At 43.2% G+C, this 20195-nt stretch overlaps 1 protein-coding gene across 3 annotated transcripts in view; it reads left to right on the top strand.

The window, feature by feature from the left end:
- The window catches only part of LOC112215661 (M-protein, striated muscle), a 44767-nt gene extending 24815 nt beyond the window's left edge, over nt 1–19952 (top strand). For all 3 annotated transcript variants that reach the window (XM_024374878.2, XM_024374879.2, XM_042299159.1), the window contains 25 exons: nt 11–64; nt 347–471; nt 727–910; nt 1316–1490; nt 1699–1820; nt 5237–5433; nt 5548–5674; nt 6004–6188; nt 6594–6708; nt 6875–7031; nt 7114–7220; nt 7375–7419; nt 7531–7667; nt 7849–7993; nt 8379–8438; nt 8540–8607; nt 8758–8871; nt 13546–13633; nt 13728–13766; nt 13953–14058; nt 14889–15052; nt 15268–15304; nt 15640–15662; nt 15847–15902; nt 18654–19952. In XM_024374878.2, the coding sequence (XP_024230646.1) occupies nt 11–64; nt 347–471; nt 727–910; nt 1316–1490; nt 1699–1820; nt 5237–5433; nt 5548–5674; nt 6004–6188; nt 6594–6708; nt 6875–7031; nt 7114–7220; nt 7375–7419; nt 7531–7667; nt 7849–7993; nt 8379–8438; nt 8540–8607; nt 8758–8871; nt 13546–13633; nt 13728–13766; nt 13953–14058; nt 14889–15052; nt 15268–15304; nt 15640–15662; nt 15847–15902; nt 18654–18902 (2879 nt within the window). In that variant the 3' untranslated portion in view covers nt 18903–19952. The remainder of the gene's footprint in view (nt 1–10; nt 65–346; nt 472–726; nt 911–1315; nt 1491–1698; nt 1821–5236; nt 5434–5547; nt 5675–6003; nt 6189–6593; nt 6709–6874; nt 7032–7113; nt 7221–7374; nt 7420–7530; nt 7668–7848; nt 7994–8378; nt 8439–8539; nt 8608–8757; nt 8872–13545; nt 13634–13727; nt 13767–13952; nt 14059–14888; nt 15053–15267; nt 15305–15639; nt 15663–15846; nt 15903–18653) is intronic.
- The last annotated feature ends 243 nt before the right edge of the window (nt 19953–20195 follow it).

The raw sequence follows: 20195 nt of genomic DNA, 5'->3' as shown, positions 1-20195 counted from the left end.
TGGCCTTCAGGTTCCTCTGCACCCTGGACCGGCCAGATCATTGTCACTGAGGAGGAGCCTGCAGGTAGGAACGAAATGCTTTTGCACTCTTCAATGATGATCAATACTCTCATGCTGCTATAGTTCTAAAAAAAAGACCTAGTGTTCTTTGATTGGAAGGATAATGAAAGCTCTAGTCTAGATCAATAGCCTGGTTGCCAGTCTGTTGCTCTTGCCAACTCCTTGTGGAATTGTCACGTTTGGCTTAACAATGACACTGGAATAGGCAAGAGCACAAACTGATCTGGGACCAGGCTTTGAGATCAAACCCCTTATACATTATTTTTCACATTACTCTTCCTATCAGAGGGTGTAGTCCCTGGCAGACCCAAAGAACTGGAGGTCACTGAGGCCACCAAGAACTATGTGGTTCTGAGCTGGAAAGCCCCTGGAGAGCGAGGCCACGAGGGCATCATGTACTATGTGGAGAAGGTGAGGAATAAATACTGAAATCATATACCTTATCTGTAGCGTGACTCATCTGATCAACTTAACCATCACTGTTATCCATAACAACCACCATATCAAAATAATTCAATAAGTAATCATGATTCTGTTATTTTTGTATTTCAGAGTTTCTATCTGGAAATAGAGTATTATATACTGTGGTACTGCAGGTTTGGAGGGTTGGTTTTTGGAGGGTTTGAGCCCTACTCTTAACTGCTTTGCGTTGCATTGTGTGGTTAGTGTGTGTCTGGTACAGACAGCTGGCAGAGGGTGAACACAGAGATCCCGGTGAAGTCTCCTCGCTACGCCCTGTTTGACCTGGCTGAAGGGAAGGCCTACAGATTCCGTGTGCGCTGCTGCAACTCCGCTGGTGTGGGCGAGCCTTCAGAGGCCACCGAGGCCACCACTGTCGGGGACAAGCTGGGTGAGGGGTCACACTTCACACGCCACCGGCACCAACCTCCGGCCCTGCAACACGAATACCTATGGACCGAATCCTAACATTCTATACAGTACAGGAAAAGTACAGAAATGTATCCACTCACTACTGTACTGTAAGCCGCTCTGGATACGAGCATCTGCTAAATGACTAAAATGTCAAATATACACATGTAACACAAACCATCCTGTACATCCTGCATTTAGATCAATGCATCTATACCTCAAGTTAGGATTCTGCCTAATGTGCAATCCCCTCCTTATCAGTCTACCTGGGTCCTAGCAAGCTATCAATAAACATTCTAATTCTAATTTGACACGCACTCATTCAAAATGGAATCCTAATGTGCTTTCATTTGATCTTAGTTGAATAAACCTCTCCTGTCCCCAGATATCCCATCTGCCCCAGGCCGTGTAGTTCCCACCAGGAACACTGACACGTCCGTGGTTGTGTCCTGGGAGGCTTCCAGGAATGCAAAGGAGCTGGTGGGATACTACATCGAGGCCAGCATCGTGGGCAGCAACACGTTTGAACCCTGCAACAACAAGCCTGTCAAAGCCACCAGGTACAATGGTCCTTCTAACTGTCCTCTTTGTTTCAATTGTTGTTTTACTGAAATGTTGACCGTAACTCAAATTTGGTGTTACAACCGTAAATTATGTTGAGCTCAAGTTTGACAAAACAATTTCCTCACTCAAATGAAAATGTCCAAAAATGTATAAAACGAAAAAGCATGTCTTTCTCAAAGCGTTTCTGTGTCCTGGTACTCACAGGTTTGTCTGCCACGGTCTGGTGACAGGAGAGAGCTACGTGTTCAGAGTGAAGGCACTGAACGCCGCTGGGCTCAGCGAGTGTTCTCAGGAGTCTGAGGCTATCAAGGTGAAGGCTGCTATTGGTGAGTGAGACAGAGGGTGTCATGGCACACCCTCACAACAGGATAGGATGGGTAGTGTTTTTTAGGAAGACTATGACGAGCCACAGGCCTATACAAGGAACCTATTTTTGTTTGTTTGAAATTCTATGAAGGAATCTACAGTAAGGTATGATGTTATGGTAGGACCAGGGAAGCCACTTAGCTCTATGGAGATTTGATTATTGAGTCTTCTGCATATTCTTCACTGTTACTTTTTAGTTTATATGTCCATGATGAAAGAAATGCAATGTGCCCACACTGAACATGGGTTGAGCTGATGTGTTGTACCATTCTATTTTTTTCTGTCGATCGAGACATCACATTGTCAGCTCTGTGTGCCATCAGCATTAGACTCCTCCCACATGTTATTTTCTATGCCCCCCCCAATGAGTCCTAATCTTACCCCCCTGCACAACCTGAGGCGTGGCCAGGGTCAGGAGTTGTAGACTTCCTCTAACTTGGGTCAGTGTGATCCAGCTCAGCGGTGGTTACAAACCAGCCCCCCTTGGTTCCTCTGTCACGCGCAATCCACCCCCTACCCAAACAACCAACCATCCCCACCCCTTACCTGTCCTGGGCACGAGATGTGTCAGCCACCACCACCCCACCTGTTGTTAAAGGTACCCCCCCCTACGCCCAACCACCAATCCCCTGATTTATGCTGTGTGTGTCTGTCCATTCTACTCACTCTCATCTGGGAATACTAGCTCTGGTCCAGGGCATTAGTGTGGCTCAGTGATACAAGGCGCACTAATGCCCTGGACCAGAGCTAGGGATATATACTAACCTGACAGCCCTGCTCCTTTACACAGTTGTCCCATAATGTCAGTTTGCTCTGTGACTAACCAGGCTTCCAGCTGTGAAACGGCACTCAGTCATTGGCAAGCTTTGTGCCGCGCAGCAGGCTCTGTTCTCCCCACACTTAGTGACAAGGTCAATGGATTTCACTCCACAGTCCATTACAACCAATAGCAGTCTGTAGATGGGCTTAGACCCATTTGTGGTAGTGTCTTACACGATGAAAGGTAAATAATACTCACAATTGAGGCGAGGTTAGTATTGTTAACCCCCACCCAAAAACAACTACTCCCCAGGTCCGACGATGTGGACGTCGATTAAGGCAGCCCCCCCTCACCTCTGATTCAGAGGGGTCGGTTTTAAATGCGGAAGACACATTTTCGGTTGAATGTATTCCGTTGTATCCCCTTTCCTTCCTTTGTTAGTGAACTTTTCTGTCACACATGTTATCAGAATATATTAGGAAAGAATAGCTGTACCATAGATCTTACTCATAACAATTTCCAATAGTTGTCTCCCAGTACATACACTTGATCAGTTTAGGCCAATGTAGTGCATATAATGAAATCCACTGGCATATAGTGTGGCTTTTTCATGAAGGGTTGGCACAAAGACTGCACACACTCACTTTCTCCCATCACACACTCGTGCTTTGTCTTTTAACTCCGCAACTTGCTTCCTCACGCAGATGTCACTTGTTGGCCATCTTGTCTTCATTTTTCATAGTCTGTCAGATGAAGATATTTTACTGCATTTGATAGGGTATTGGTAACATTTCTTGCTCTCTCTACCTTCTGAGTGTTCTGATTTGAGCTGTTTGGTTGTGTGAGTGGTTGTTCTTCTTTGCCCGTGTAAAATGGCTTTTCGATTTTCTCTGCTAACTCCTTGTAGGGGGCGGTATTCCTCACGGTGTGTTGCCGGAGGGGGGAGTTACCAACGGGTGGTAACGTGGGCTGACTAACGCTGGACGGGAACGCATGAGGCTGTTCAGTAACCCCCTTACACTACGCTGAAGTTCAATGCTCAGACTGACAGTGTGCCTGTGGCATGGGGCCGGGGGCCACTAGCTCCTCAAGGCTGCAGTAATTTAAAGCAAGGGAGGCAGGGGCCTAGTCACAGAGCCAGGCCAAGACCTCCGATGAGGTTAAAGTGCCAGTGGCCAGGCAAACACATAAGTCCTCTGTAGATGCTTCAGCCAAACAGGGGACAGAGAAAGAATCAGCCCAGGACAGACTCAGGTGAGAACATGTACATTTTAGTATCCAGAGTGATTTTTACAGTAGTGAGTACATACATTTTTGTACTGGTCCCCGTGGGAATCAAACCTACAACCCTGGTGTTGCAAGCACCATGCTCTACCAACTGAGCCACATGGGACTACACTCAGTCAGGCCACGCCAACCCTTATATCATCTGAAATAAAAATGTCATCTTTTCACCTCAAGGAGTTTTGTTTGTGTTTTAAACCGTTTTATTAATCTGTCTTGAAACATTTTTATCACTTTGGTAAGAAGGGAGAAGACTAGATTTTTTATTTTTATTAATTAAAATTCAGTTTTTACCCTAAGGTAAGTTTCTATAACAGCTTTCACAGGTTTAACTACACCGTCACGTGGCCGTTCAGGCTATCTACTGGCCACCTCTAGCACAGGGCTGCTTCACACACACAGAGGGGCTTTTGGTCCTCCCTCCACACCCTCAGTGTTCAGGCACTGTGCTGACCACCTCTCAACTTACTGTAGCCTGGCTGGCTCACACATACTCTGGGCTCTTTTGGCCCACCGTCACCTTGGGAGATCAGTGCACATGAACACACAGGCTAGCTCCAGCTATGCCGCAGTGCCTATCACAGTGTGTCTCTGAAGTGGGTCAGCCAATCACAAGACAGAAATGGACACCTATGACCTGAGACCTTTTTGGTAGTGTACTTCCAAGTCAGATTCTTTGCCATACCCCCACCCCCAAATTATGGAGAACACCATGTCCATGTGACTGTGACAGGTCAATTTATTATATGTAATATTATCCAGTCAGCTATATGCGCTCCCTCTATCAAAGACCTCCTCCCACACACACACACACACACACACAAACACAAAGACCAGCCACTGAGATCATGTGTCCTCACAGCTCCTGTGGCTAAAATATTTTGTCCCATTCAGTCCAGGTCCCTGAAATGTGTGTCCCCATAATTGTCAATGTGTTATGACATAGTGTCTGGTTGAAGGTTAAAGGTTATCTTACAAAAAGTATCTGTGACACAACCTGTATGGCATAATAATGTTAACTGACATTAACTGACAGAACTTTGAACCAACCCACTGGGCCCACACTGGTTGAATCAATGCTGTTTCATTTCAATGAAAATATGTGGAACCAACGTGGAATAGACGTTGAATTGACGTCTGTGCCCAGTGGAATGTTCAGAAATGTACAAGGGAATGAGTGCCTAATACGTGCTCTAAGAAAAGAGAATGTTAGCAGGTCTAAGTGATGGAAGACTGAAGCTCAACCAAGAGCATTAAGCTTCCGTCTCCCATGACTTCATAGTGTCAGAGTTGACACAGCATGATGCTAACTGGAGTCCTCTGCTGTTCCAGCGTCCCCTACTCCACCCTATGGCATCAGCGTTCTGGAGTGCGTGCGGGACTCTATGGTGTTGGCCTGGAAGCAGCCCACCTTCATCGGAGGTGCTGACATCACCGGCTACTTCGTGGACTACCGTGAGGTCATCAATGGGGTGCCAGGGAAGTGGCACGAGGCCAATGTCAAAGCTGTTAGCGACCGAGCCTACCGAGTGAGTCAGCCATTTTGCTTCTTTGTGATTTCGCTACCCTCTTTAACATGAATTTTCAGCCACCTTTTGTCATATCGGGAGAAAAGGGAGAATGATTTTTCACGGTCTGTCTAGGTGTCTGACTTGAAGGAGAACAGGAAGTACCAGTTCCAAGTGCGCGCTGCCAACATGGCAGGTGTGGGCATCCCGTCTCTGCCCAGTGAGACATTTATCTGTGAGGAGTGGACCATTGCTGTGCCAGGTGGGTAGTGCCACTATAATTCACTCACAAGCCTGATGAAGTATGATAATTACACTTTAACATATAACAATTAATAACACATCACAGTACAAGTTATACCTCAAAGATATGTGTAAAAATACATTTAAAAAAATGAAATCATTGACTTGTATTATAATCTTTTGTGGTATTAGGACATTATTTCTGTACATTACCTTGTCCATGGTAGCCCTATTGTCCCTGGTCAAAAGTAGTGCACTACAAAGGGAATAGGGTGCGAGTTGGGACACTAGCCTATGATATGTCCGTTTTCTTCAACTCTGAAACGAATTACCCCTAATTTCCCACAGGACCTCCCCATGATCTGCAGGTGACAGAGGTGCGCGCCAACACTCTGGTGTTGCTCTTTAAGCCACCAGTGTATCAGGGCCGTGACCCAGTCAACGGATTCTACGTTGACATTAAGGAGGCTGATGCTGAGGAGGAGGCCTGGAGAGGAGTCAATGAGAAGGCTATCTCCACCAACTACATGAAGGTCAGGACCCTATCCCCTCCAATCACTCCAATCACTAAAGTTTCCCCTGTAACCGGTTTAGGATCAGCTTCCCCCTCCCCCAATACTAACCTTAACCATTAGTGTTGAAAATGCTAAATTGACCCAGGATCAGTGTCTACGGGCACCTACACTATTTCTATCCACTTAGTCAGTCATACCATTGAGCATTCGAATTAAACATTTGAATCCAGATTGTGTGATGCAATATGGTGACATAGTCGACATGTAAATAGGATGTGATTGGTGGAGGTGTTTGTCAGTTAGAGGGTGCGTGTTAAGGGATTTTCAACACTACTGCTTTTCTATGTGAGAAAATTTGTATCAGTAGTAACATATTTGGTGTATGTGACTAACATGTCTATAATATGACTCTTTTACAAACAGATTAAGATTCTAAAGGAGGGGGTAACCTACGTGTTCCGCGTGCGTGCTCAGAATAAGGCAGGTGTCGGAAAGGCTTCTGAGCCCACAGAACCAGTCCTGGCTGAAACCAAACCAGGTAGGACCATGTTAAAGACCCCTCAACAGAGCAGGTGGGAGAGAGGGATGGACAGAGAATGACATTGTTATACCAGTAAAGTCATACCTTTAAGTCTTCCTGCACCTTTGCATATTTGTGTCTTTTGAGTCTCCAGCCATATTTGACTCTTGTTGTGTTCTCTCAGGCACTACGGAGATTGTTGTGGACATTGATGATGATGGAGTGATCTCCATGAACTTTGCCTGCTCAAACCTGACTCCAGACTCCAAATTTGTGTGGTCCAAGAACTACAAAGAGATCACTGACGAAACCCGCATTACTGTGGCAACCAGTGGGGAGAAGTGTGTGTCTGTCTGTGTGCGTGAAAGAATATAAGGTTTGCTAACGTTTCTACAGTAGCCTGTGTTAATTGTATCCCCTCAGGTCCAAGGCCATCTTTAACATGCCTGCTGAGGATGACATCGGCATTTACTCTTGTGCTGTCACCCACACCAATGGCGAATCCTCCAGCTACACCCTCTCAGCGGAGGGTGAGTCCCACCGTGTGTCCGTGGTACTGTAACACTGTTCACGTTATCACTTTGGAAGCTAACTTAGCAGGCTAAGAGGTTAGCAGAGCTCCATTTGCTTCTGGTTTCTACTTTCTAATCTCTGATTAATCTTTGTGTCCTTTTTTTTTGACAGAGTTGAAAAAACTGCTGGAGATCAGCCATGACCACAAATTCCCCAGTAAGTAACATATTATTACCGATGTTCTCAAAAATGTTTCCCGTTGTTCATTATTACATGTTCCACTGTCCCTGCTCCTCACGTACTGTTGCACTTTCCTCCCCCCTCCAGTTATTCCCTTGAAGACCGAGCTGGCTGTGGAGCTGCAGGAGAAGGGCAGAATTCGCTTCTGGCTGCAAGCTGAGAAGATCTCTGCTAATGGAAAAATAGAATATGTGTTTAACGACAACACTCTCTCCCAGGGAGAGGTAAGTAGGCAACGCTTTGGGGCTGAAATGAAAAAATACTCTCCGACGTGTGTAAAAGAGGTCTTCTGACCTCAGACGTCTTGGATATATAAATAAATGGAATTTAAAAAACTACTGTAATTGATGTTGTTCAGGTAAAGTATATTAGACAATACTGAAAATGCCCTTTTTTTCTTTTCAGAAATACAAGATGAACTTTAACAAGGACACAGGTGTGATTGAGATGATCATGGAGTCTCTGCTCCAAGAGGACGAGGGAACCTTCACCTTCCAGCTGCAGGACGGAAAAGCCACCAACCAGTCCAGCCTGGTGCTGATTGGAGAAGGTAGGACTAACTCCGGCTGTCCTTTTCTCCTCCTCCAATCACCTTCTATCATTCTCACTCTCGCCTGAGTGCCAGTTTGTGCTATCATGCCAACTCCTTGTCACGGCTTGACAAGTACAGCAATGGAGTAGGCAATAGCACAGACAGATCTGGGACCAGGCTATCACCCCTCTGTTATAAAGAAAAAAAACAAGCCCCACTATGGATCAGAAGTTAGATCTTAACATACTCCACTAGGGGGCAGTAAAGGATTACTATGAATGAACTACATACAAATGTATTTGTTTAAATAATATCCACATCAATGTACGAAACACATCATAATAACTATATTACAAGAAAGATGAATATGATTTGTAGATACAGTTCTGTTTCCTTTCCCCAGTGTTCAAAGGGCTGCAGAAGGAGTCTGAGTTCATGTGCAAAGAGTGGCACAGAAAGCAAGGTATGGGATTTATTTTTAATCAAGAAAATAGAATAGCGGTATGTTATGACACAAAATTGTAGACTACTGAATAGTTCCTGCTTTGTTTTGTTTTTTTGCAGGCCCTCATTTTGTTGAGTACTTGAGTTATGAAGTGACCCCAGAATGCTGTGTTTTCCTGAAGTGCAAGGTAGGAAAAGAACACACAATGTGAAGTATGGGTTTTATGAAAATAGACCAGCTCAGCTCAACTTTCCAGATGAGATGGTACTACCAGGGTGTAGCCGGGCAACATCTGGACAACAACCTGAACATTATAGGTGTCTTTCGCCTCCCGCAGGTTGGAAACATAAAGAAGGAGACGGTTGCATTGTGGTACAAGGATGGGCGTGAGGTCAAGGGAGACGGGAATCTCACCTTCACAGAGGGAGTGCTCAACCTGGAGATTGCTCAGGTGAGAGGAATTCTAATGTTTCATGCATCTCATACATGAGAAAGTACAGGGACTGTAAGACCATACTGCACAACACCTGTCTTTACAGCTCAGAGAGTATTGTTTTGCAGATTTCGGTATACTATTTGAATGGCTCTTGTGTACATTAAAGGCTAGGTAAAGGTTGGAAAATATCATGTTTCAATGATTATACTTGCACATGTATTAACATACTATGTATTGAATATTTTAGTGATGTTATACAAACATTGTGTTCATTTGCGTACTGTATGTAACTATGAAACTGTATCATTGCACGTCTATGTTCATATATCATAAATACTGTATGTTCCTCACACGTCATGGATACAAGATTCATTGGTGATAAGTTGAGCATCAGGTGGTCTAAAGAGGTTGAAGTTTATTATATTAAAGAAGTTTATTTTACAGTAATCTTCTGGCTACAAGATTCATTGGTGATAAGTTGAGCATCAGGTGGTCTAAAGAGGTTGAAGTTTATTATATTAAAGAAGTTTATTTTACAGTAATCTTTAAAAAAAAGAATGTCTTTATACAATAGCCTAATACATCACTCTTAACTGAATTGATCAACATTTCTCACATTTCCAGTCCCAGCATCTAACCCAACCCTATGAGGTGCTAGCTATGTGTTCTATGGAGAATAATGCATGACGTGGAAGGTAAACGTATAGAGCCCCGATTTGATTATACCACACTATAATGTAACCCATTTGCTGCTAGAAATGTGTTCCAACATCCACTGAAGTAGCTAGCAAGTTTACTAGGTAGCTACCGTAGTTGCCTTTGTAACCAAACAGACTTGTTAGTTTAGCTAACCAAATCATCAGTCCTTGCTGTAGAGGGGTTGGCTGACGGTCACAAAAATGATGCGTGCCTGCACATCAATGAGCCATGTGGCGTTATGATTCTGAACTGTCAGATAGCTAGCAACAATGACAAGAAGTTGTCATGTGGGGAATCGTATGTGGCTCGTTTCAGCTCGTTGTAGCTTGTTATTGCTACCATGTCTTGTTTTGACTCATGTCATGTTTATGCTAATAATATGGAAAAGACTCACTACTGTAGCTAGTTAAACAACAACCACAACAATGTATTTGAGACAACAAGTGCAAATGTATTTATGTTTTCAATAAACATTTGGAGACGAAACATAGTTTACATGACAACAATCTAAGCCAACCCAGTCGGTTTTGTTGCTAAACAACCAACCCGTCTATTATGAAAATTTAATTCAACAATATAACAATTATTGATCCTAACATCTTCAGAAATCGGTGATTCTGACAGCTTTTGGGGCACATTCTTGCCACGCTTCTGTAAATAATTTAACATCCTTATACAGTACCAGTCAAAAGTTTGGACACACCTACTCATTCCAGGGGTTTTTCTTTATTTTTACTATTTTCTACATTGTAGAATAATAGCGAAGACATCAAAACTGAAATAACACATATGGAATCATGTATCCCAAAAAATATAAATATATTTGACATTCTTCAAAGTATGTCAAATATTCAAAGTAGCCACCCTGATGACACATCACACCACCTCCTCCATGCTTCACGGTGGGAACCACACATGCGGAGATAATCCGTTCACCTACTCTGCGTCTCACAAAGACACTGCGGTTGGAACCAAAAATCTCAAATTTGGACTCATCAGACTAAAGGACAGATTTCCGCCGGTCTAATGTCCATTGCTCGTGTTTCTTGGCCCGAGCAAGACTTCTTATTATTGTCCTTTAGTAGTGGTTTCCTTACAGCAAATCGACCATGAAGGCCTGATTCACACAGTCTCCTCTGAACAGTTGATGTCTGTTACTTGAACTCTGTGAAGAATTTATTTGGGCTGCAATCTAAGGTGATTACAGTAACTAATGAACTTATCCTCGGCAGCATAGGTAACTCTGGGTCTTGCTTTCTTGTGGCGGTCCCCATGAGAGCCAGTTTCATCATAGCTCTTGATGGTTTTTGCGACTGCATTTGAAGAAACTTTCAAAGTTCTTAATTTTCCCAATTGACTGACCTTCATGACTTAAAGTAAGGATGGACGGTCATTCCTCTTTGATTATTTGAGCTGTTCTTGCCATAATATGGATGTGGTCTTTTACCAAATAGAGATATCTTCTGTATACCCCACTACCTTGTCACAACACAACTGATTGGCTCAAACACATTAAGAAGGAAAGAAATCCCACAAATTAACTTTTAACAAGGCACACCTGTTAATTGAAATGCATTTCATTCCATGAAGCTGGTTGTGATAATGCCAAGAGTGCAAAGCTGTCATCAAGGCAAAGGGTGGCTACTTATATTTTGATTTGTTTAACACTATTTTTGTTACTATATGATTCCATATGTGTTATTTCATAGTTTTGATGTTTTCACTTTTAATATTATTTTACAATGTAAAAATAAAGAAACCCTGGAATGAGTATGTGTTCTGAATTTGTTTGACAGTGTTTTAAAAGCCAATCAGGAGATGAGAGAGGCAAGACTTGCACTGGTTCAGCGTCACAAATAGAACTGACTTCTATTTTAGCGCTTGGCAACACAGGCGCTCATTGGCGGGCGCGAGCAGTGTGGGTGCAATGATTGAATAACATGCATGTGTACATTTATTTTGCAACACTCGCGCACACAAAAGCAGCAAGGACTTTTCACAAAACTGCATTCAGCAAATGACAGAATTACGAGAGATAGCTATGTACTGTCCCACAAAATTGCTAAACATATCAAGCCATTCGCTGAGGGCGAATTCATTAAAGAATGTTTTAATTGACTCGGTAGCAATACTTTGCCCCGACAAGAAAGAGCTGTTTGGAAATGTTTCCCTGTCAAGTTGAACAGTGACATGGCGCGTTGAGGACATCGTCACTGAGAATATGGAACAACAGTTGAAAGACAAGATTCCGCCTTTGGCCCTGGATGAGAGCAGTGATGCACATGACATGGCACAGTTGTTGATATTTTTACGAGGCAAAACCCCAGAGTTTGAGATTACAGAGGAGCTTGCTTCAGTGCAGTCAATGAAGAGCACAACCTCAGGGAAAGATTTATTGGGGGAGGTTCATAGAAGTGTGTGGCAATGCTGGGACTGCGTTTTGAGTGTGACCACTGACGGGTGACCAAACTTGACAGGAAAAAAACGTTGGCCTTTTGAAAAGGATGCAAGATCAATTAGCTGAGCTGAACCCAGATCAGAAAAATGTTTTCCTGCATTGCATTACTCATCAGGAGGTTCTCTGTAAATGTGTTCTGAAAATGAGCCATGTTGTGGATGCAGTCACTAAAGTGGCAAAATCTTTAAACCACAGGCAGTTAGTCTCTCTGTTGGAAGAGACAGTCGGGTCCTGCAGATCTTCCCTACCACAGAAACGTGAGATGGCTGAGTTTGGGGAAGGTGCTTAAGAGGGTTTAGGAGTTTGGAAAATGAAAGGAAAATATGTGGATTTCCCTCAACTGCAAGATAAAGAATGGCTGATTTTGCCTTCACCATGAACATCATGGCCCTCGTGAATAAACTCTAATTCCAAACTACAAGGGAAGGGACTTTTTTCACTTCAGATGTACAGCCTTATCAAAGCCTTCAAGGGAAAATGACTCCTACTGACCTATCAAGTAGAAGCCAATAATCTCACCCACCTTCCGACACTACTAGTCTGTTCCCTATCAGATGACCAGCGGAAGAAGTATACATCGCTGCTGCGTGCTTTGAAAGGTGAGTTTTGTCGTCGTTTTGAGGATTTCGAAGTGTTGGAAAATGACATGCTGTTGGTTTCCTCTCCTTCCACCTTCAATGTGGATAACGCTCCCACTGACCTGCAACTTGAGCTGATCGTTCTTCAGTCTGATGCAGTGATTGTTTTGAATAGTTCTCCAATGTCACTGACGAGGTTCTATGAATCTCTCGATGAGAAACTTTCCAAAGATTATGAGTCATGCTCAGGAGATGTTTGCACCAACCTATGTATATGAACAGACATTTTCTGTGAGGAACTATAACAGGTCAAGGCACAGATCATCTCTTACTGACTCACCTCTCAGCAATCCTGCGCATAGCGACGTCAAAAACTATACCTGACTTCACTGCTCTAGTCAATGCCCTTCAGAGACTTCACTCCTCACTGATTGGGTTGTTTAAATGTAATGTTGAGCTCTCCCTTTCTTGTGTTTTTGTGTATACCCGTTAACAAGAGTTCTGTCCGTGGTGCTGAATGCACAGTGTACTTTTACCTAAGTGTAGTTCATTGCATGTTTTAATAATGAAACTTCCTATCAAAAGGAGAACATGGATGTGGTTTATTTCTGTGCATGTTAAAAAAGTAAAATAAGTACTATATCTGGATATGATTTACAGTAGATATATCTGTCAACACAGTCATGCACATTATGTATAATCATGTAATATGATTCTGTCCCTCCGTGGAAAATAATTGCCCAGCCCTGCCAAAAGTGGTCATTCTGCCATCTTCTTGTTTTTTGTTTGTTTTGAGAATGCTTTTTTGCTTTCGCGTCCTATAAATGTGTCCTGCAAGCACCCATAGCAGGGGAGAAAAGCTTGCCTTTTCGCTTGAGATTTTCATTTTCTTCCTTTACAAAATGGTGGCTGTGCATTTTAGATGTGTGTCTCAAACCTAGCCTTCTCTTATAGATCTCAAAGAAGGATGCCGGTGTCTATGAGATTGTTATGAAGGATGACAGAGGGAAGGACACTTCTACGTTGAATCTGACAGAACAAGGTGACTAAACCCTCATACCTCATTGTCTGTACAGTAACGCCACAAGTCTGTCATTTTTACAAAGTTATATTATGGTCACATTTCTGTTCTCCAGGTTTCAGAGACTTGATGAATGAAATGTTCAGTCATATCGGTAAGTACATGTGTCACTGTCGTAGTAGAAGCATCATCTTAAGTTTTACTTGTGTTCAAAACATCCCTAAAGTGTCCCTCTGTAAAGTTGAGCTGTGTAACATTGTGCTGTGTAAAGTCTTTAATGTTGCACTTTGAAACTTCTCTATAATGTTGCACTGTGTAACGTCTCTGTAACCTCCGCTAGCCAACTCCTCCACCGCACTGAAGATCCAGAGCACAGAGGAGGGCATCAGATTGTACTCCTTTGTCAGCTACTACAACGAAGCGCTCCAGGTCACCTGGCACCACAAGTGTGTACTCTCCTTACTTCTCTGTGTTTTATGTCTGTCAATGGAGGCTGGTGGGAGGAGCTATAGGAGGACGGCCACATTTTAATGGCTGGAATGGATGAATTTAAACGGAGTGCAACGTGGTTCCCATGTGTTTGATTCTGTTCCATCAATTCCATTCCAGCCATTACAATGAGCCTGACCTCCTATAGCTCGACCCACCATCCTCTGGTGTGTGCATGTAGCACACAGACTTACTACTCAGCTGAAGTGTCCCCACTTGCACTGCCAAATAGCTAGCTTTTCGGTGGCGCCGACTTGGTAAGCCACTTTGGGATGTCGTTCACGTGTGCTAGCAAGGCGGTCCTGCGTTTCGAACCTCTGTGTGAGGTGAATCAGGAGGAAACGGTACTCGCTAAGCAAGCAGCGTGATGTCAGTTACAGATGGTGCCGTGACCCGGATTTGCAGTTGTGCTCAGCTCAACACTGGGGCCGCTGTGTTGTAAGTTTGGAGGGTGAATGTAGTGCATGGAGATGTTTTGAAACATGCTCCTCAGCCTGAAGTGTCCCTACTAGCACTGCAGAATAGCTAGCTTTTCGGTGGTGCTGACCGCTAAGACGCTTTGGGAGAGCGGTCACGTGTGCAAGCAAGGCAGCGGTCCTGGGTTTGAGCCTCGGTGTGAGCTGAAATCAGGAGGAAGCAGCACTCGCTAAGCAAACAGTGTGAAGTATGTTACGCGCGTTTGTCTGCATGTGTGAGTATATTTGCAAGTAAATTTCACTGTCAGGTGTGTGTCGTCTGATGCAGCCTATATGTGTGTAAGTCAGTGACCTGTTTTCCTCTCTCGTAGGGATTCAGCGATAGCCTTCACAGACCGCATTAAGAGTGGTGTGGTAGGAGAGCAGCTGTGGCTACAGATCACAGAGCCTACAGAGAAAGACAAGGGCAAATATGCCATTGAGTTCCACGATGGGAAGGGCGGTCTGAAGAGGACTGTGGAGTTGGCCGGCCAGGGTGAGACTACATCTGCTTCCCAAATCGCACCCTATATTCCCTATATAGTGCTCTAATTTTGACAAGGGCCCATAAGGCTGTGTGGTCAAAAGTAGTGCACTATGTTGGGAAAAGGGTGCCATTTGGGATGCGGCCTACATCTAGGTTTGAATTAGGCAGCTTCCCACCACACCAATGCTTTGATAGGCTTATTAACCATATTTTTTTTATTGCAGCATTTGATGACGCATATGCTGAGTTCCAGAGGCTCAAGTAAGTGACCTAAAATGTGTGGATTTTTGTACATCAACAACAACAACAAAAACACATTGTGTAAGCCTATCTACATGTTGTGGATGTGTCAGTAAGTACTGTCCTTCTTTTCATGTCATTGCTATTTTTGGTGTTCCTCCCTGTTTGCCCAGCCACTCACTCTCTCTTTGCATGTACTGTTTAAATAGCAGGCAGTCTCTGATAGGACTTGAGGAAGGGAAGTGGGTAGACAGATGAAGTCTTTGCTTAGACACGCTTCCTGGCTCCAAACACATTCTCTGCATTCGTTTCTCTTACCTTTGTTCTTCAATTTGTTCTGTCTCTTCCACTGTCAGAGCGGCCGCAATTGCAGAGAGAAGTAAGTTCTCACTCTCTCTCTCTCTCTCTCTCTCACACACACACACATACGGCACACACCTCAACTATTAAAAACGTTATTATAAGATGGGGATGAGAGGACTGCTCACTGTATTTTTAGTGGGTACTGATATTTTCAAACTGATCTGAGCTCAGTGGCCTAATTTTGGTGCTCCTTTTTTCAGATCGTGCTCGTGTGGCGGGAGGCCTGCCTGACGTTGTCACCATACAGGAGCTCAAGGTAACCATGTCTGGATGGATCTGTATCTGTCTATGCATGTCCACAGTCCCAAACTGGCCATGCAGGCTTGATAGTGTATGACACTACTATGGTTGCATCTGAAATGCCACCTGTAATAGGGATTTTCAAAGTGAATAAAAGAGCAGAACAATCACAGATAGCCAATCAAAATCAATCTGGTTTAATACAAGTTGCAACAGGGAGGCACCTCCAGAACAGAAGCAGAGAAAATGTCTAGAGGGCCCTCTCTGAGAAGGCCCTTTTATATATTAATCACACAGCACCGAATGTTCTGTAAACACCAGCCTGTCAGGCTTGTAGGAAATCATAACATCAGCTAATACAGAATCACACAGTGTCACAGATATATTATCAGTGTGTCCTTGAATCTAGTCTGGTGTCAAACTTTAAACATAACATTCAACACTGGCAGACATTTGATACTGGCAGTTAAACAGGTCAATACTTAGTAACAACAGATAATTATAGACTAACGGGTGCAAACAGAGGTGTAAAGTAACAAATTATAACTACTGTCGTTACTGTAATTGAATAGCATTTGTCTTGATGAAACTACGCTGGCGAGTAAATAATCCACCTCTACCCTCTATTCTATTGACGAATGTACAATCACTGGAGAACAAACTGGACGAACTCCGTTCGAGACTATCCTAACAATGTGACCTGAAGAACTGTAATATCCTGTGTTTCTCTGATATTTGGTGAACAAAAACATGGATAATATTCTAGCTGGTTATTCTATGCATTGGCAGGGCAGAATGGCAGTAAGCTCAAGGGGAGTGGTGTGGGTCGCTTTGTTAACAACAGCTAGTGCACAATATTTAATATTAAGGAAGTCTCAAGGTTCTGGTCGCCTGAGATAGAATGCCTCATGATAAGCTGTAGACCATACTATTTACTAAGAGTTTTCATCCATATTTTTCGAAGCTGTCGATTTACCAACACAAACCGATGCTGGCATTAACACCGCACTCAACGAGCTGTATATAAGCAAACAAGAAAATGCTAATCCAGAGGCGGCACTCCTAGTGGCCGGTGATTTTAATGCAGGAAAACTGAAATCTGTCAACTAATTTCTACTGGCATGTCACCTGAGCAACTAGAGGTGGAAAAAAACAAATTTACTCCAGACACACATACAAAGCTCTCCCTCGTCCTCCATTTGGTAAATCTGACCATAATTCTATCCTCATGATTCCTGCATACAAGCAAAAACTCAAACAGGAAGTACCAGTGATGCACTCAATACGGATGTGGTCCGATGAAGCGGATGCTAAGCTACAGGACTTTCACTAGCACAGACTGGTATATGTTCCGTGACTCATCCGATGGCATTGAGGATATTAATAAGTGCATCGACGACATTGTCCCGACGGCATACATTCCCCAACCAAAAGCCATAGATTACAGGCAACATCCGCACTGAGCTAAAGGCTAGAGCTGCCTCTTTCAAGGAGAACCCTCCTACGAACCATCAAACATCAATACAGGACTAAGATTGAATCCTACTACACTGGCTCTTACGCTCGTCAGATGTGGCAGAGCTTGCAAACTATCATTACAAAGGGAAAAACTAGCTGCGAGTTGCTCAGTGACACAAGCCTACCAGATGAGCGGAATATCTTCTATGCTCGCTTCGAGGCAAGCAACACCCAACCATACATGAGAACACCAGCTGTTCCGAACGACTGTATGATCACTCTTGCCCAAGTAACCCGCCTAGATAACTAATGTACCGTAGCACTCATGTCGGTAGCCATGAAATGCTTTGTAAGGCCGGTCATGGCTCACATCAACACATCATCCCGGAAACCCTAGACCCACTCCAATTCGCATACGGCAGATTTTTAATGGAATATCTACGTAGGCGTACAGATGCCCATTATCAGCAACCATCAGTCCTGTGTTCCAATGGCACGTTGAGTTAGCTAATCCAAGTTTATCATTTTTAAAGGCAAATTGATCATTAGAAAACCCTTTTGCAATTTATGTTAGCACAGCTGAAAACTGTTGTGCTGATGAAGGTAGCAATAAAACCGTCCTTCTTTAAACTAGTTGAGTATCTGGAGCATCAGCATTTGTGGGTTCGATTACAGGCTCAAAATGTCCAGAAACAAAGTGAAGGCTATTCCATGCGAGAAATTGCCAAGAAACTGAAGATCTCATACAACGCTGGGTACTACTCCCTTCACAGGACCACGCAAAACGTCTCTAACCAGAATAGAAGAGGAGTGGGAGGCCCCGATGCACAACTGAGCAAGAGGACAAGTACATTAGTGTCTAATTTGAGAAACAGACGTCTCACAAGTCCTCAACTGAGAAAAAAGAGCCATATCTCAGACTGGCCAATAAAAATAAAATATGAAGATGGACAAAAGAACACCAGTATATTTTTGACAGATCGTTTTTTTGTTTTTGTTTACATACATGTGCCTTTTTAAAAGTTTTTTTAAATTTTTATTATTTACTTTTTGATTAAAATGTTAACTCCTATCTCCATTCCCCAATGGGAATGCATCGGTGTGCATATCCCCGCACATACAATCATGTTTATTACATATCAAATACAGGAAAAGGAGAACTCAAAAAATGTCCCATTACAGTACCCTAGTATTCACTTACATTTGATCAGAGCTCTTGTCAAAAGTAGTGCACTATAGAGGGAATAGGTTGCCATTTCAGATATACCCTACTGTATATGTATGTGATCCCGTCTCTCTCTCCCACCAGGCCCTGAACCTGACCTGTAACATTTCAGGCGACCCCGTGCCTGAGGTCGTCTGGCTGAAGAACGAGAGGGAGATAGTGTCGGACGACCACTACATCATGAAGTTCGAGTCGGGCAAGTACGCCAGCTTCACCATCACCACGGTGAACACGACAGACTCGGGCAAGTACAGCATCCTGGTGAAGAACAAGTACGGCACAGAGAGCGCAGACTTCACCATAAGTGTCTTCAGCCCCGACAGCAAGAAATAAGGGAGAAAGAAAGAAGGCCGGCAAGAAATAAGGGAGACTTCAATCTTTGCGTAAATATCATGTATAAAAAACAGATTGAGTCCTGAGCATTGGTTTGAGATGGTTTTTATGGTACTATACAAAGTATTTAACTCTAGTTTGAAAAGGTGTATCGTTTTACTCTGAGCATGAAATGTCCAAAGGTTCAGAGAGAAATCAGAGAAGAGCTGTTTCAGCATTTTCTTTCAGAATTACAAAAAAAAAACCTATACTATACTAACGGTCCAATCGTCCTTTATCTTGACACAACTATGAGTTTAGTTATACATTCATAGCATTTTCCCCATGTATTATAATTAAGGCTGTCAATCAGCTAACTCGAGTTAAGGTTTTGTAATTTAAGTGCACACATTTCTTTTTCACAACTAATCGCATTGTCTGAAAGCGTTCAAAATACACTGAAAACATCCCAAATACATCACCTATTCAGCTAAAAACAATGCGATGTCAAAACAAGTTGACATTTAGGTTAAAGAAAGTGTGCTTAATTCATCTACTTTATTTTGAGTACTGTTACTTTGGACAAAATCAGACAATCTTAAAATACAGCTCAATTTGAGCAAATTCAGAATTTGTGATTAATCACAGCAAATCCTGGAATGAACTCGATTACATTTTTTTCATCGTTTGACAGCCCTAATTACAATATCCCACTAGGCGCACACTGGTTGAATTAATGTTTCCACACCATTTCAATGACATTAAGTTGAACCAACATGGAACAGACATTAAATTGACGTCTGTGCCCAGTGGGATGTTGCTATAGCTAAAAAAAAAATATGAATTTAAGTACTTAAAAGGCACGTAGACAGTTTGTGTTAATTCAAATTACTCAGTAGTGTTATTACATCACTCCTTCTGTCACTGTAGTGATTTACTCCACCTCCTTGAATTATGACACCACGGCTTCTGATTATGACATCACTTCCCCTGACACGTAGTAGTGAATTAACTTCCTCTGTCCCATCTCACGAGAAGGGCTAATAAAATGGAGCATGTATTTCCTCACCACCTCTGTTTTCACTGCGTTGTTCCCTCTCTATGGCACCCCACTCTTCATTCTCCATTCTCTACCTCCACTCTTCTTCAGTCTCCTTTTCACCAATGTACTCCTGGTCCCTTGTCTGATATTGTCTGTTGGTCATCGAGTCTCCGAAGGCCAAGAAGGCATCTATCAGGAACATACACACACACTTCTCTTCTTACACCAGGGATTCAAACTCCGCTCCTTGAGGACTGCACTCCTGCTGCTTT

This window comes from Oncorhynchus tshawytscha, linkage group LG16 (genome assembly GCF_018296145.1).
Source record: "Oncorhynchus tshawytscha isolate Ot180627B linkage group LG16, Otsh_v2.0, whole genome shotgun sequence".
Classification (NCBI taxonomy): domain Eukaryota; kingdom Metazoa; phylum Chordata; class Actinopteri; order Salmoniformes; family Salmonidae; genus Oncorhynchus; species Oncorhynchus tshawytscha.
The sequence above is the reverse complement of the archived record's forward strand: the minus strand, read 5'-3'. Positions and strand labels throughout refer to the sequence as shown.